The 18,860-nt window shown below is 33.1% G+C and overlaps 1 protein-coding gene across 5 annotated transcripts in view; it reads right to left on the minus strand.

Moving 5' to 3' along the window:
• The window catches only part of tup (LIM1_Isl and LIM2_Isl domain-containing protein tup), a 371,468-nt gene that overhangs the window by 18,838 nt on the left and 333,770 nt on the right, over positions 1–18,860 (minus strand). For 2 of the 5 annotated variants that reach the window (XM_081747537.1, XM_081747536.1), the window contains exon 7: positions 12,774–12,961. The exons of the other annotated variants lie outside the window; for them this stretch is intronic. In XM_081747537.1, coding sequence (XP_081603663.1) covers positions 12,839–12,961 — 123 coding nt within the window. In that variant the 3' untranslated portion in view covers positions 12,774–12,838. The remainder of the gene's footprint in view (positions 1–12,773; positions 12,962–18,860) is intronic. 5 annotated transcript variants of the gene reach the window in all.

Here is an 18,860-nt window from a genome sequence, read left to right on the forward strand (position 1 = left end):
GCTAAACGTTAATTTGCGGCATGAGGAAGAAGGTAATGAGACTCTTGGTTAGCTATGTTGTAAATACCATGAGTGCTTATAATAAATATTTATTAAAAATCAAATGAAGAACGATTCGCAGTAGGAAAACTTAACTAGCATACTAGAATAAATTTTGTGTTGGTGATAGAAATTGATGGTAACTACCTTGCTTTTGATCTGTGCTTCTAGGGTTTGGATGAAGAATTAGATTTCTGGGCTTTAAGCATCTACAGCTATGTTAACCCGTTATGTATGACAAACAACGTCCCTTGGCGATCACACTGTCCGGAGAAAGGATTGGTGAAGGAAGAAAGTGGCCTGAGACCTGTATGTTAGATACTATTCCAGCATTTGCCCGGTGTGAATGAGGAAAACCTCACTCTAGATCACTGGCATGAAAAAAAACTTTCTTACACATTTTCGAAAGAGTGTCTAAACCGGGAATAGAACATCTGTGTTTTTAATCTACATAGAACAAAAATGGTTGTTTCATGTATCATATATACTAAACCACTTTCGAACCATTTTATGCAAAATCGTTTGATGCGCGGGCTTCCAGCGTTTGTTCATCATTGAGGGATATCTGAATACATTGCCGTAGTTCGGATTCTATCCTAAACTCTCTCTGCCTCTTATTTAGACTCTGTGATGAAAAGGGATACTAAATTTCAACCAATTCTTTTTTACATAAAGAAACCAACAACATTTCTGAGTCCCAATTCAGGCTTCACTGCCCTCATTGTGTGACAAATAATTCGCTATATGCAATCGTCCAAATGTTGTAGGCTATACAATTATATATATATATATATATATATATATATATATATATATATATATATATATATATGAATTAAGGTTATAATTAAATGCAAAAACTAGATAAGCAATTGTTTCACAATTCATTTACATATGTACACTTAAACAGAAACATACATTGCGCATGCATTCGTCTCCCCCTCTCTCTCTTCCTTGTATAGAAGGGGAAGGGAGGGGAAGGTATAATTTATACCCCTTCATGTCTTCGGTACTAGCTTATCTTTGATATCCCCTCACCCAGTCCTCGCACGTTCCTTTACTTCGTATAGAATAAAGTATAAAGTAAATTCTACAAATACTGCCGTAAGTTAGAGTGAGAAGAGATTACGTGAGTTGAATGTTGGGGCAGGGTCATAAAGAAATTTACTTTTATATATATATATATACAGACATATATTGTATAGTGTAAAGAAATCTTGGTTTGTGGGGTTCTTGGCGGTGCAAAGGGGGCGTACTTCATAGCTCGCCAATAAGCTTTTTTGTCTCCGCCCCATCTGACCTGCATTGTAAATAACTGTGCGGCCATTACACACGCTATATACTCCTGCTATTTCTTCTATATACTTTTGCTTGCTTCTCCCGTCCAGTCTGCACGCAACGACAGACGTTGAATATAACATGGCCGCAAGCAGAACGTGGTTCTACAGAAGAAAGAAGGAAATAAATAAAAATACGAAAAAAAAAGGATAGAACTTCACAAGCATTCAAGTTTCGTTCCTACAATTGGCATGCTTCAAAATAAAGGGTTCAGATGTTAAAGGATCTGAAAAACTGGGAGAGTGAAGGGGGAAAAAGTGATGAAGCAATTGTTTCTTTTTTAGATCCTTTTTCCTCTTTGTTTTGTTGATTTTTCAACACATCTGCCCTGTTTTATAAGAAACTGAAGGTTCTTTGGATAAGATGTGCTAAGGATCACTATTAGACAAAATAACTCTCAAAAGACTCTTTACAAACTTTTCTCTCGTCAAAAAAATATTTCTTGGACTACATTTTGATTGCTTATTTTTATTGTTATATCCAGAGTGTCTTACACATACATACACATAAACTGACTGTTAGCTCTGTTGCAATGGAGTTAAATTGCTGTAATTATCTCTGAATTATTTTATTTTTACGTGTAGAAGAGAGAAAATTAGGTTCAAATTTGTTTTTGAATACAACAGTATATATATATATATATATAGTTAATTTCGTGATTACAAAGGTATTCCTGAGGATATACGATACAAACCAAAATTTGAGATATACATATTATTGTTATTACAGCAAATAATTATGGAAAATACAGTATTTAAAGTTCGAACTTATAATATGAGAATCCAAAAATCTGGTGTTGCAAGCAATAGTGTGAGAATCTCTTAATGCAGACGTTAACAAATCATTATAATTAGAGAATCACAATATTCAAAAAGAAAACAGCCCTTATTTTTCCCTTGGATTTGTACACAGCGCCTTTATTATTATCATCATTATTTCTTCTTTGAAGTTCTGACCAGGATTTTTTCAAGAAGAAAAAGGAATTGACTTTTTTATTTACTTACCCAAAGAATTTACTGACTGACTACTTACCTAATATCTTGCGATTGTTAAAATATAAGAAAATAGGACCCATAAAAGAAAGTTAAAGGAATCTTAGCCAGCCTTGTTGTAAAAGTAATTTTTATTGGAAAAATGTTTGTAAATATTGAACAAGAACCTAACTAGCCGAAAAGAAACTTAAATAACTCTATAATATTCATAGGGCTAATAGATGAAATAAATATATAACCAAAAGAAAGAAAAGCAAGGCTATTCTTTACGGAACAATGTAGTTAAAAGTTAGGCGCACTACAGTAATGGGTGATAAAAATGTTTTATATTGGTATACATTAGAACACAGAGTCCATTTGACGAATATGTTAATATTATTTTTTCCTTGTCTCATAAGGACAATATCAATACAATGCTTCCCAATATTTAAAGCAGGATCTTTTATATGATATATTTGTTTAAATTATTTAGTTCTATTGGTGATATTCGCCATTTTCAATATACATAATTGGATTTCAATTATGACATTATTTAAGTAAACACCTTACAAATTGATTTTAATATCAGCGCCTATAAATAACATGAAATATTGCTTTGCCAATAGAATTCTACTGGATTTAAAGTTCTAAATGAAAAATATGCGAGTAGCTTTGAAAAAGTCGTAAGTAGCAGAGTAAACAGTTTATTGCTACCTGAGAATATTTTAATATATTACGATGCTTGAAACTGAGTCAATTTAAAATATCGAATATTTATACGTAAAATCCTTAAATGAGACAGTCGTTCTTTTTGTACATCAAACTGTCGCAGAAAAATCTGACAATAAATAACAAAGTAAACAAAAGTGACTACTTTTCATATCATTATTTTATTATTTTATATGAACAATATAGGCTTATTAAGTTACCTAAGAGCAATCAATTTTATGTATATGATCATAAAAATGATTTATTATTATATTGTAAATGGTCCATACATTTCAAAAGCACCCTCTTCAGTGTGTAACAAAACTTTTATTGATGATAATGTGTGTTACTTTATATTTCTTATCAAATATTTTATATTACACACTCCATAATGTGTTAAATTTCCTCAACATCATACGTAAATAAGTTTCACTTACTAGGGTCTTTTCATGATTTTCTTTCTTGCCTTGCGAAATGTGGTCATTTAATTTCGATTGGTCCTCTCTAACTTTACATAGTAGAGTGCTAACCTGTAATGAGAGGGGTATCCGGTTCTATCCCAGATTACGTGAGTTTATGATGGACAACATCGTACCCGTAAGTTTTCTTGGGTTCCCTTTTCTTCCACATTCCCATTTCACCAATCTTTCATAATGAATCACTTGGGGCATTAAGATTGTATTTTTTTAACTTTACAATTCCAAAACTAAAACCTTTCTAAAGTATTCCTAAAATTGAGTATCAAGCTGAACAAAAGAAGAAAAAGTGATAATCGAATCCGCATTGACATATCACCTATCGGACACAATAACTGCTACTATTATTATTATTATTATTATTATTACTACTACTACTACCAATAATAACAATAATAACAAGACCACCGTAAGAGTAACCTCATTTTGATAGTCATATTTTTCATTAATTCTGTCTAGAATTAATCCGTTTCCTTTCAGGCTCGTAGCCAGCCCAAAAGTGTAGCGGGGGCCGGTAGAAATTAGGAGGCGGGCCGATCCAACCACATTATGGTTCATTGGCAAGCCTACCGTGAAACTTTTAGGGTGCAGTAAAAATTTAGGGGGCCCGGCCCCACCGTGCCCTCGTGGATACGGGGCTATTACCTTCTGAATATTTTATCTAGATTGGCTACTACACGTACATCTCTTGCCAAATTATGTTTCGGATCTAAATGTCACTTCCAAAATAAAGATCTCATAATTCGTCTCACAAAAATTACACTATAATCTAGCTCTTGATGGCTCTTATCAGCATTCCTATGTTTCGTGTTCTTCTCTCCTACTAAGCGAGTTACAAGGAAAACATTCACCGCTATTGTTTTGGTGCATATTTCAATATTTGTTTCTATGTTTATGTTATTTAATGTTTCTGTAATGTTTTTGGATCAAAATGTTACATAATATCATTACAATGTAAATGATATGTCTATGCTCAATTTGTAAAAATATACTCCAAAAAGCATAAATGAATTTCTGTGAATAAACTATTTAGTTTAAATTTAAATCAAAGCTCCAACATTCGCTATTGCTATAGCCGATCAATATTTAAAAAAATAAAGGATAAGAGAGAAGCCATGAGAGATATATACGGATGATGGGTGAGAGTGTATTGCAATGTCCTTAATTGAGTTGATTAATTAATTGTCGTTAGGATCCCTATCTACACGTCATCGACAGTGTATTGTAACTGACATTTGCTCCTGCACCATGCGATCATTTACTGTTTAGTGTAGTAATCAGCAAAGGGACAGGAAGTGAACTACAAAGAAACAGGATTTCATTACGAAACACTATGATGAGAGTGGAGTTACACAATAATAGCATGGCGTCAAAAAGAATTAATTACATATTTCTACTATAGCTAATACATTTTGCATGTCTTTAATGTATGTAGTGTAAAAGGTAATTTAAAATTAAACTATCTACATATTAAAATGCTAATCGACCAATTATAATTCACTGTGATCAATTCCTTTGAACAACGAGATGTTGCATATCACACGCTCCAGAAACATGCCGTTTTCACTGATTGATTCCAGATTTTGCGAGTTCCCATTGCCATTTTTTAAAAAAAGTAACGTTATTTTCTATTCAACATTTTAGAGACAGTTTTGAGCCTATTAGATTAACATTGTTGCTAGGGCGTTGCTAAAGTTGATATCCTTGTGTTAGGCAACTAGTACCGGAGCCACTAGGTTGACGGACATTGCAGGCGCTTTTTATTAATATGAATAGCAAAACTTATTGCTTGTTGACAACTTCAAAGATCTGTAGTGTATCGTTTCACGAAAAAAAAAAATTATAATTGAAAATTCTTGCATCTATAGCAATTCACCCCATTTCACTTGTGTCTGTAAAGAAACATATACAGATATAGTGACGAAATGAGAAAGAGATTCATGCTCATATTAGAATGATGCGCTGTATAAATAGGGCAGGTTCAGCTAGCAATAAGCACATAACGGAGATAATACACATGATGATGACACACGGCAGGGATTTTCTTTGTTAGGTAGAAAATATCTCCGTTAGCTGTAAGAAAGTTGTGGGGTTCCTATCAAAAGAACTCATATACATAGTGTCCGTCATCTATAACTGTACTGCTGCAAATCCAAATATGCTTTGAATAAAAATTTTCTGTTATGCAACATGTTCTTCGCCATTCTCGATCATTTAAGCGTGTGTTGTCGAAGCTAACAAAAACAAAGAATAAGGCAAACGTTGTCAGCTTCGAAATTCCATTAGAAAGCATTTATTCAATCCTTTCCTAATTTATAGCTATCTATAGGAAAAATGACCCAAAAAAGACCTCAAAGGAAGAAAATTACTTGTATGAATACAAATGTAATCGTTTAAATGAGACATACAATATATCATTCTAGGATTTGGTCAAGGGAGATCTATACAAGTCAATGCGTCATTTTGTTCATTTTTCAAGTACAACTAATGCAATTTTGCCAAGTGTGCGTTTCTACCTCAAGAGGACGTTGTAGCCCCTTTTGACTCGCGACTGAAATTTTGGTGTATACAGTACAGTATACGGTATGCAATATATACCTACAGTATCTATAGATTAATATATGCAGTATACTAGGGCGTTGCTAAAGTTGATATCCTTGTGTTAGGCAACCAGTACCAGGCAACACAATTAGGTTGACGGATATTGCAGGCGCTTTTCATTAATATGAATAGCAAAACATATTGCTTTTTTTTTAATGCGAGTTCACGAAAACATTACCAACTTTGAATCACAACAGTCTTAGGATGTTAATTAACTCATAATTAGGTAAAAAAAAATATTAAGAAACTTATCTGGTACTGAAATAAGTTTCATGCATTGGAAAACATCTGTCGGGAAAGTTGACCATACTGTATATTCATCTTCATATATTCTTCCGAATTTCGCACAGAAATATTCTTCATGAGGTTGGGTGCTCTCTTCTAACAGTAAGCACAGACTATATTTCTCCAAAGAAAATAAGGTTATATTACTATTACGCTATGCATAAGCAAATTACTCGTATAGTACGTAAATTTATTTATTAGAAATGTAAAGTGACAAATTACGAACAATTAGCCCTAAGAAAGTGTATGTTTCCCCTCATTTGAGGCACGTTAGAAATTTAATTCGTAGTTTAACGTCACGGTTGTGGCATGTAGTACAAAGGAGAATGATGATAAAAATGAAAGTGATAATGAAAATGTTAATGGAGTGAAGAGTGTGAAAAGAAAAGGAAGAACTCCGAGAAAAACTCACGAATGCAGTGTTGTTTCCTACATATTACATTGCTTGTGATCAAATCAGAAACATCTTTCACCAAAGGGGATCCTCTACCATTGATTCTACTGGATCAATTAGAAAAATAACTGGAATTTAATCAAAAGGTAAGACAATTTATGATTATACAAACTTATTTGGTTTTCTTATAGTGGGATGTGGATAAAATATTTTGCCGTAATTTATCTGGCAAGAATAAAAGTACGAGAGAAGACATTTGTGGTATAAACGGGTTGAAAATTAAGAAGTCATCTATGCATCAAGCGTGAATAACATAACCGGAAGATCTTGACAGGGCCACAACACGGGACAAATTGCTTGTCAGAGTCAAGATTTCTCGCCTGTGTGTTCAAAAGCCCCCAATATAGAGCCTCCGTGACATTGAACACCTGTTTCTGTGTTCACTGTTTGTAAAAATGATGGTGGTCCTCGTTGACCCTGGGACCTACTGCGGTGAGGACCTTTGGCAGAGGGGCTATGAAAACAACCGCAGAAGCTGATGTGAGATTCCAAACTGTGTTCTACGTAGTTGGAGGAGAAAGATATCACAGAAGATCAGCTAAGGAGGGAGTCTGAAATGAAGAAGCCAGCCGTAGTAGAATATTTAGATTGTGGATAACCTCATAGAATTTTTTTCCATGCCTGTCCTGTTTAACTTCTTTATATAGTGTTCAGCAATTCAGTCACAGCCATAACATGGTGCTTCTCACTTTTGCACTAATACAGTAATTTACATTATTTCGTACAGTTTTCAACATTTACGTTTATATAATAATAACATTACTAGATGGGTGCTATGCAACAAATTTCTTAAGATAGCCCTGTTTGATGAGTATATTTATCAACGCTGTTCCAAATCAGATTCTCAAGTTTGTTTTTTCAACATTACGGGATAATTGAGATATCTACTAGAGCTCCGTTCTCAAAAACCGAAATTCTACCAATATTAATAGCACATGACAGTATACCCAAAAGTAATTATATATATATGCGTGTGTGTGTGTGTGTGAAAGAAATATTATTCTTCATCTTTATATTTGTTTCCGTTATATATGTTTTAATCTTTATTTTTATTATTTTTTTTTCAATTTCATTGCATAGCTATAAATGAACAATTGAGAATGAAGAAGACCATCTTTATTTTTGTGTGAGAACGCAGAAAACAAAAGCTAGAATTAGTTTCTATATCAAGTAACCACTATAATTAGTGTTGGATTGTTAATAGCGGGAACTCCTCTAATAGTTATATCTGCGATGAAGAATGTCGAGGTACTAATCTAAGCACAATTTTGGATACATGAGACTTGTTGCGTGTCTAAGGAGTAAACAAACAAAAATGGCATGTAAACCTCGCTTGGAATGAGATGGGGATAAAGAGAGGTCTGTAAGTATTTATAAATGATAAATTGATGTTACAGAAAATACACGGTTGTAAGATGTTAAGATAATAAAATATTACAGTAAAAGTTAATCAAGTAAAATAATTATATGATATACAAGGCGCTAATGAACTATACCAACAAACTGTAAGAGGTGATTCCTTACATCAAAATAAGAGAAAGAGTTCATATGGTCCTATGGGAAAAGTGCATAGTTTCAGAGCTAGGTCTATCCAAAATCACGAAAAAGCTAAATTCACAGCAGGCTCTATTTCGAATTCGAGAAACTGTAGATAGTGGTCTTTATCAGCGTAAAGGGTATCACGCATACGCAATTCAAAAATACATTATTTCATCAATGTTCAATTTGTGTACAGAATATTCCTTGTAGGGTGTAATTCCCAGATATGCCGTTTCCTAACACCATTGTTGTCAAGACTTACCTCTTGCCTATTTTGAACCACCTTGAGATCAGGGTATATCTGAAAATTCTGTTGAGAGCGTGTCTGATAATTACACCCTGTTGTGAATACTCTCACACCCATTGAAAATTAATGAAATATGCACTTTTGGATTGCGTATCCATGAATTATTTTACGCTGATAAGGACAACAATCTACAGATTCTCGAATTCGAAATAGGACCTGTTAAAATTTAGCTTTTTCGCGATTTTGGACAGGTCTAGCTCTGAAATTATGCACTTTCCCCTACATGCTTATATGAAATTTTTCTCTTATTTTAATGTAAGGAATCACCTCTTACAGTTTATCGGTATAGTTCATTAACACCCTGTATATCTAGAAGATGCTTGTAGTGTTAATCGCAAGATAGTAAAGGAGTCCTTTTCCTTATTCGTTTTCCAAAGAAATCAAGATATATTAATGTTAACTAAGTAATTTTTAGAATTCATGTTTTTACTTAGGGGAGAGGAAGGGAATGACGATCAGTTGGGAATGATGATCAGCCCACTTTGACCTCTTGCGTGACCCAAGGAGAAGCCAAACTAGTGCTGCCATCTGCCTCTTGTAGCAATGTTTCTTGGGTATTGTCGAGGAAGATGTCAGAGAAGACTGAAGTCTAGAGCGTGCTAAAACTTGTTTTTGTCGATTTTCTTGTAAGGATCTACATATTTCAACTCACCGGTAAGTACAATTTTAAGTAGTAAGATCTTGAAGTTACTAAGATTCATAAAAAGTTATATTTACGTCTAATGCGTGGCACATAGTTATATTTCAAATAAACTAAGTTTTACAGTATAACTAGCTCAATTTTCAAAACGGCGCAATGTTGGGAATGCCGGATCAACGTGATCGGTTTACCATCATGGTGATCGCCATTCCCAACAAACTTTTGGAATACGCAGCAAGAAATTATAAAGAAGGCTAGACCAAAGGTAGGTAATACGCCTACTTGAGACAAACACTGAAACTTTGGAACACAGAATTTACTTATAATTGATAATTACTGAAAATCGAATACAGTGGTCAATAGTAATTCCAGTTTATTTAGCACATTGAATCGGAAAGTTTTCATTTTCACTCTAATTATCATCAAAGTAGGCCTATCACTTATCTTATGTGATTGTAGCATTAACTTTTTCTGTTCTTTTTATTGTTGCTCTATATTTAGAATCCTTTCTTTTGTAATTGCAGATGGTTGGAAACTATAAAAGAAAAACTGATAAGTCGAAGCGGAGCCCAGTACTTTGAAGAATTCCTAGAGTCAAAAGTGTGATCTGGAAATTAAGAGATACAAGGGCCAACGCCTCGAACTTGAAGCTTTCTGGTGGCTGTTGTGTAGGGTTTGTACTTGTTACGAGTGTAGACAAAAGGCACATCTGGGTTCAAAGTTACCGGGATTTGGCCTTTCGATCCCACCACTATCTTCACAGATGAAGACTTTCAATTCCATGGTTCCGAGGATCATCAGCTTGACGAACAAGAATCCACTAGTTCTAATGTCAACTGAAGCCATTGTCAAACGCAATGTCAGAGGAAGATGGCTTAGAGGATGCTAACAAGTGCGACAGCAACAGTGATGATTATCTAACAGTTGATCAGTAAAATGAACTGTGTATTATATGTGATGAATTTGGGCGTGACGACGAGCCTTGGTATTGGTGTAACCTTTGTGGATCGTGGGTGCATGTTGACTGTAATGCTGGGGACTCACCGCGTGGATATATCTGTGACATGTGTTTGAAAAAAAAAAAAAACGTCAATAAAATATTCAGTTGACGTTTCTCATCTTTAAAAGGCACAGTTTAGCCAAGAAAGACATGAATTGCTTATTAAACTGGTACTGTGATCGCCATTACCACCATGTGATGGGACCAAAGTAGCAATTTGAGTTTTTCCATCGTGTTTCCGAACTGAAAGAACGATCCTCTTTTTATTTTACACTCCTATTGTAGAAGGATTGGAGGATGTATTTATACATCTGTTTCAATATATTTTGCAAATGAGACTGCGTAACAGTCCATTTTTCATAGGCGATCGCCATTGCCCACCTCTCCCCTACCTCTAATATATTGTCATTCTTTCGAGATGTAAGCTATTTAATACAAATATAATTTTAAAAATTCTCAATCGTGTATAGGTATGAAGCTTAAGATTTTCATATGTTACATATCGGCAGCAAAGGACTCTAGAGATATAAGATTTTTATATGTGATAATATATGTCAGGTCATAAAATAAGTAACAAGAAACTATTATTTGAACTTCAGTTTTAAGTGCAGATAGTATACTCAGACTTTCAACTCGCGAAATATTACTGAGAAGCCAGATGGGATAAAAATAAATATCAAGGGTATATTATTTCTGAGAAAAACTCGGTCTTTTCTTTTTAGGTAATTGGTTTCTTTCTCCAAAGTCCCTTATGGAGACTACGTAGCCTGCTATATACGGAATTAGTACACAATCCTACCTATAAATGAAATAATGTTATAAATGAGCAAACGTCAGTAGATGCCAACAGGTTTTGCAATCGTTTCGTTTTTTTCTTTCTCTCTCTCTCTCTCTCTCTTTTTTTTTTTTTTACTACTTTCAGAAGAAACCATGATTTTCAGAGTAATTCGATCAAATTGAAGAGATGATTGTTGGAACTTTGCTTAAAAAGCGAAGTGAATCAATGAAATAGGCAATAGACATGCACATTTTAATTACAACGTGTTTTCAGTAACTTCAACGAACCAGACAAAAGCACACAGAAATGCCTGCAAGACTTTTCGTAAGAAGGAGGGAAGGGGTCAAAGAACGAAACGCAAGGAAAGTTACAAATACACGCACTTCATGTAAAACAACAATTACTGTATTTACGCCAATTCCTGAATTAACTAGAGTAAATATAGTGTATTAAATACTGTAGTGTGTGAAGAAGCAAATCTAATATGTTTCGACATCTATTTCGAAGAACTAAATCCCTTTCAAAAACCCAGAGGAGCAATTGCCTCCCTTGCCTCCACTGCGGGTGCCACGAATACACATATAGCTCTTTGTATATAAAATAAAATGAGCTGAAAATGTGCAAGCTATTATAAATGAGGTTGGAAGCAGGAACGTCTGCAGGAATTTTTCCAAGGAGGAGTAGTGGTCAGAAGACCGACATACGAAGTCGCGAATATAAACACTTCTGATGCACATAATATTTCTTGTAAAATAATTAGGCCTATTATTGACGCGCATTGCATTGCCTGGTTAATTACAGTGGATATATTAAATTATACAGAAGATTAAGTAAGCAAATCTAATATGTTTTGACATATATTTCAAAGAAATGAACCCCTTTTAAAAATCCATAGGGGGCAATTGTCCCCTCTCTTTCCCCAGCTGTGAGCGACCATAGTTGGAAACTAGGCACATTTAACGTTATTGAAATAAAAATGGTGTAGTGGTTGGATATAACTAAGGGACCGATGACAAAATACAACTAATAGAAGAATTGATACAACTGGTGGATTGTATGAAGTTGTACCGCTGCGGGTATTAAAATAAAAATATCGGATTTAATTTAAGTGTTCTTCTGAACATATGTATGTTACTACCTAAATTTCTTTCAAGCTTGCTCACATTATCTATCAACGACATACTATTATCGTTCATTAATGAGTCTTTGATATGAGATCTCAGATTAGGGAGAGTTTAGCGTACTAGTTAATACAGCACAAATTAGCTTTTTGAATAAAGTAACACTGTTAATATTGTCACTGTGAAAAAAAAAGTTCACTGAAAATATCAGAAAACGTTGCATTTCCGAGTTAAATTGCGAATCATTTTCAGATATCAGATATTAATTTAGTTAGTGTCTGTTATTATATTCATGTGGATACGTGTTGTTGGCTTGCAGATTATTCCGACAAGCCAGTGAGTGTATGTATTAGTATAAGACAATGTTACACTGTAAGCAGCAGCAGAAACATTCAAGCATTAGCAATTTCGTAAACAAAGTTTGCATTCACCTATTCTACTAATAAAAATGCCTTCCAATGCCACCCTAGAATGAGAAATGGTTGATAAGTTAGAAAGAAGTAAGTTTTAACTCACATCTCTGCTCTCCGGTGTAAGAACTGACTTTTTATTTGAATTGTGTAAAACTGTTTGCTTTAAACCTATCCGAGAGTGGTCATCCAGTCTTGAGGGTAACTCGAGCAGTCTGCATCGGATGTCATCGGAGCGCCTACTGGTGTGTGCCAGCTGAACCGAGGACCATCGGGAACCAAAGGAGCCGCGGACTGCAGAAGGAGAACACGAAGTCAGTTAGCATATTGTCTCGTCGACCGATTCATATCATATAATCATCCGACATCAAATATTTCTCTTTAATTATGAAAACGGTCACAACAAACCTCAATATGATTTGGTTTGTACCGAGACTTATTTGCCGATCCAACATACTTTTACTCTTATGTTGGACTGCATTTCACTAACAAAGCTAAATCTATTTTTAATTAATGTTCGCAAGGCATTGTAAGTTTATCCGATAAAACTGTTTACATATTCTTATAAAATACGTAATATATTGAAAATAAACATGTAAGGCCTACATAGCTTCATATTGTGAACAGAGCTTCACTGTCTGTTATAATTGTTATTGTCATGTTCGTTTTCACTTCCTTTAACGTATATTAGAGAAAAAGTGAAAATGAAGACTGAGGGATTAAATAACATTTCGACACTAAAAGATAAAATAATAATAAGAATACTAAAGAGAATAATTTGATAGGTTCAGAGAAATTATACATGCATAAATGAGACAAAACAGAATTGCCAAATAAAAAAGGGACGTTTTACATTAAACAATAGATACAAAATACAAGTAAGTTAGAAGATAAGGTGAATGGGAAAAATGACAGAAGAAAAATATTAGGTAATTATAGATTTAAGATTATTTTATAGAACATGAAATTTAGAAAAGCTATAACTGATTACCATAATAATAATAATAAATACGTCTGTTGCAAGGTCTAGAGGCATATGCCATCTGGACAATATAAACTGATTCAATGAAGAAAAAAGCGTAATTAGTGGTTATTATCCATTATATTAGTGTTGACTTTTTTTTTGTATATAGATACAACTACCTGGGTATATTTCACATGAAAAGATTTATCCATTTTCGACCAGAGTATTCTATTGTAGTAAAAGCGGCAGAAACACATGCACTATGAAAAAGCGAACAAAAATTTATTAAAATCTTACTAAACATGGCAAAGTTTATGAAAAGAATGGAAGAAATTAGTTCCGTGCAACGAAAATGCAATGAGAGAGAGTGGAAACAGTTGTAAACAATACTTTTTTTTTTTTTTTTTTTTTTTACAACGGTAAGAAAACATTAAAATAATGCCAAAGCGCATAAGTTAGTTTTGTGGTTCTATTGGACGCCAATTTCTCAATTCATGACACATGAAATCCAAAAAGAAATATATATATATATATATATATATATATATATATATATATATATATACTGTATATATTTCCGTGCAATAAAAGATTTTCTATGAGTTTTATTATATATATATATATATATATATATATATATATGTGTGTGTGTGTGTGTGTAATTGTCACTTTATTCCAAAACTAAATAATAATATAATAATAATAATAATAATAATAATAATAATAATAATAATAATAATAATAATAATAAGGATTGTTTGAGAATTATGCACTTTCTTTTAAAATGCAAAATGTGCACTTTAACTCACATTTTCTTATCATTGGCACTAGTGTACATGAGATTTGTATATAGACTACGGCTTCGTTATTCCTCTGATTTCCTCTATTGGTGCAAATAATATTAATCAAGTCAGTTTAAGCTAACGACTTTAAATGAATGTTCAATTGTTAGTTTTTTTTTCGTCTAGATTATATGACCGAAATGTTCCATCTCTAGTTATTATGACGCTTCTTAAGTGAGAAATATTTGAAGAGGTTGTGAGAAGGATATTATATATATATATATATATATATATATATATATATATATATATATATAAATCGATTCAGTACACAACGACTTTCGTGACGTATTCCAGAAATATTTGGTAGTCACTGTATCATTGGTCTGGGGAAATGTCCTGGGAAGTGGGCATTGAAATTAACAACGGTATGAAGACAAATAAAGAAACATCACAGCGATACTGCAGTATTTGGTTTTAATATTCACACGACAGATTTCATCTTTCCATAGATAATTTGCAAAATGATATTAATTGCATCTAACGTAAGAATGGTACTTATATCAGAAGGTTTTTATAAATATGAACACGTATAAGTCGGTAAAATTATTCCATTTATCTACCTTAAACTACTGACTTTGGAACTTGCTATTTTAAGAGAGAGAGAGAGAGAGAGAGACTTTACTAAGATCATGTTATTTGATGAAGAAGAAAATGAATATATTTATTAAAAAAAAAATTCTCTCTCTATTGAAAACACTCTCTAGACAATTTCTACAAGGACATTCATATAAATGTCGGGTCCGGAAATTGAATAATAGACATACGATTATAAAGAGAGAATTATTTTTCTTGAAATTTAACACTGAAAAAATGCTACTGGGCAGTCAATCGAACGCTTGATAAATGGTTGGTCAAAGAACGAACTGTTGGTGTACACACAAGATTGACACACATAAGAACCTCCAATAATCCTATAATAATAATTCTTTGATGTTTCGAATACTCTATATTGATGAGTTAGTTTTTCCTTAGATAGAATATTTGGTTAGTTGGTAATAAATTTTCACTAGAGACTTGTAATACTGCAGTATCTTTTGAAGTATTACAATGACAACGCATTTTCATCATCATGAAATGTATAATATCTGATTCACTACACACGACTATTGACATAAGTTGCTTCGATCAGCTTTAGAAATTATTTTGACTTGATTATTCTAATAGCACACGGAACAGTAGAAAATACAATACACATTAAATGTGAATTTGGTGCTGTTTTATCAAATTTGATTGAAGATTTACATTAAGGTGTAAATATTATTACTATTAATGTTATTAGTTTCTAAATAATTGTAGCCTAATGCATACAATAAAAACTATCCTATACTTGTGTGTTTCTATATTAGATTGGGCACATCACAGAAACCAGCTTCGGGTAAATTAGAAACTATAGGGTCTATAGACTACAACTTCACTTAGAAGTTTGGAAACATTGTTTTTATTACTGAAATTGATTTTTGAATCACATTAGTAGTTCATATCTAACAAAAAGTTTGGAGTTCGTAATTAAAAAGTCAGTTTGGAATTGCTTGACAGATCATTTTCAACGATCTTTGCTAGTTCTACTAAGTGAATACCGTAACGGTACTTTTAGATATAATATATAAATCATAACCAACTTCCTACGAGATAAAACGCTTTACAGTAACCTACTTTATATTTGCAGTACCTATAAAATGATCTCCTGCCGCTTACAGCTAGAGCTTTTGCCGAATGAAAATAAAAATCACATATATTTAATTTGACAATATCGAAACATTATCAATATAACAAATGCCTTAAGAAAGGTTAAAATATGATGTAAAAAAATCTTCCAAGACATTTAATACATTCAATTCAATTAATTCCTATAATATGCAGGGGACACACGAGTTCTTCGGAGGTTCTCATCCATCAAAATAAAGTGGAGATTTTCTTAATTGTATACGACATATTGCAGTGAGAAAGGATAAAAAAAAGAATTATGGTTAAAGTGTGGTCAACACAGTAACCATGTCAACATACTTCATTCTGGTTCGTCTGTGTTGATTATGATCACACGTTAAGCCTTTCATCATCAGCTTATTCATACGCCTGTTGCATATAATATACATACATATATATATTATTATAAACTTAATGCATAAGGTCTTGCGTGAAATAAATATTAAGAACAAATATTCATTTCTCTCTCCTTTTTTGTTGTTTACGTTCAAATGTTGCCAGGTCTCCAAGCAAAGACCACCAGGGTGGCCCTGTCTATAAGTTTATCCCGACACCTGATCCCTATGTTGACTTAAGCCCCTGACAGAAGTCACACATACATGCACAGGATGAGATTTAAATATAGCTATCTACTCAGCTGTTTTCTGTGCCCCCGTCAGTATTGATGCCGCTTCCTCAAAGAAGAAGAAAAAGAATGCAGATACACTACACATGCCGCATGAAAAAAAAAATCTTTAAAGAATGCATGAATGAACTCTGCGTAATTTCTCTTGTCAAGCAGGAAGATCTCTGTACAAGTGACTTCAAATATGTCAATTCTTTCACTAAAATATCTAACGTCAAATGCTTAGGGTCTGTGTTGCTTCAATCTAACTCAAAACTAATATTTTTCCCCTCTTACTAGAGCTAAAAAATAAGAAAGAAGAAGAGCAATCCTAGGCTAAACATAAATATTTGTCTTTTCTTAACCGTTATAATAACAATAATTTGTCACTCATAACACTACGATGAACATTTAAATTCGTCATTACAAGTTAGGATGTAACATTAATTCCAAAGTTAAATAGGCAACATGTTTCATTTTCAAAGGTTATATATATATATATATATGTGTTTTTCTCTCTCTTTAACATATCTTTATGTTATCATGACATGTCTCATGTAGTTATGTTAACACTAAACAGAACACATAAGTTTGTCTACAAAGCTCAATAATGTTATTTATTTTATATATAAATGAAATATACTAGCATTGTACTTCATTAATACTCCAAATATCCAGTATTTTTAAACGTTAACGTTATACAGAGTTGCATTATTTTTTTCCGAGTTGCATTTTAACAAATAAAAACAACGTAAAAATATTGCAGTTGATTTTGTCATATGTACATAATCTGTAGTATAAGTAAACATATAAACAATACCTAATGTGATTGTGGCTTATCTGACATGTTAAAAAGTTGAGTAACAAAACTACTATAAGAACATGTTTTAACGCAATCGTTGTCAGCAGTACCCTATCTATCAGCAAAGATACACACCATACACAGTGCGCAAGCGTTTTGTATTAATTATACAAATCAAAAGAAAAAATGAAATATTTAAGTTTTACGTCACACGGTTATGCCGGTTAAGCTAAAGGAGGTGGTGATGATGAGAGATGAGTGAAATGGTGGAATGAAGAAAGTGGGAGGAAACTTGAGAAACCCGAGAAAACCCACGAGCACGGTGTTTGTCCACCACAAAGTCCACACGGTGCGAGTTGGGATCGAACCTGGTACCCCAAGCACCGGAGGTGAACGCTCTACCACTGAGTAGTTGTAATTAAAATTTTCAAAATAAATGGAGGATTATTCTCTTCCCCCCCCCCCAAAAAAAAACGGAAAATTGATTAGACATACTAATTAAATAATAACAAACATTATTACAAACGCCATAGCCCTGTATTTGGTTTTACATATGTGTGCGATTGATCCAAAATCCTATAATGAAATCCCATTTCACGTAATCATGCAAATTTATTTTATATATTTTATTAGAATGTTAAACCAAAAGCTTTAGGTATATCAATATAGCACAATGAATTTGCTGTATGCACTAGTATCACAGGACATCCTGACAAGTTCACTGCGAACTACGCGTTTGTTTTGCTTATTTAACATACACAACTGTGCGTAAGGCTTGAGGAACATGTTATAGAGATTTGGAAAAGAAAGATCATTCGGTGAATTGATATTTCCGAATAAAAGTGTGTTCTATCCCAACAAATAGGATATTTATTACTTTAGACTTGGGAAGTTTGGAAATGTTGAAGTCCTTGGTTCTATTCATACTTCTGTGACGTTTTTCTGTAATAAGGCTCTTTTTTTATATATATAAAAAAGCCATGCGCTTTTAACTTTACTATTTATATTGCAGCTTAAATACAGCTAAGTTAGCACGTAACTTAATTATAACATTTAGGAAGAACGAATTTATTATAGTTAGAGGACACATAATCGTAAACTATATTATGGGAATAAGAAACCTACAATTGTTTTATAAATTTATATAGGAGTATTTTAATGCATTATTAAAGCACGGAAGATCAACTTGAAAAGCCCTAACAGGAAATAAAGAACCTCTGTGCATGCTCTAATTTCGTCATTATTATGCCTTATGTCATGGGATATGGCGTGTT

The sequence above is a fragment of the Thermobia domestica genome, chromosome 2 (genome assembly GCF_964235325.1).
Source record: "Thermobia domestica chromosome 2, izTheDome1.hap1.1, whole genome shotgun sequence".
In the NCBI taxonomy this organism is placed as follows: Eukaryota; Metazoa; Arthropoda; class Insecta; order Zygentoma; family Lepismatidae; genus Thermobia; species Thermobia domestica.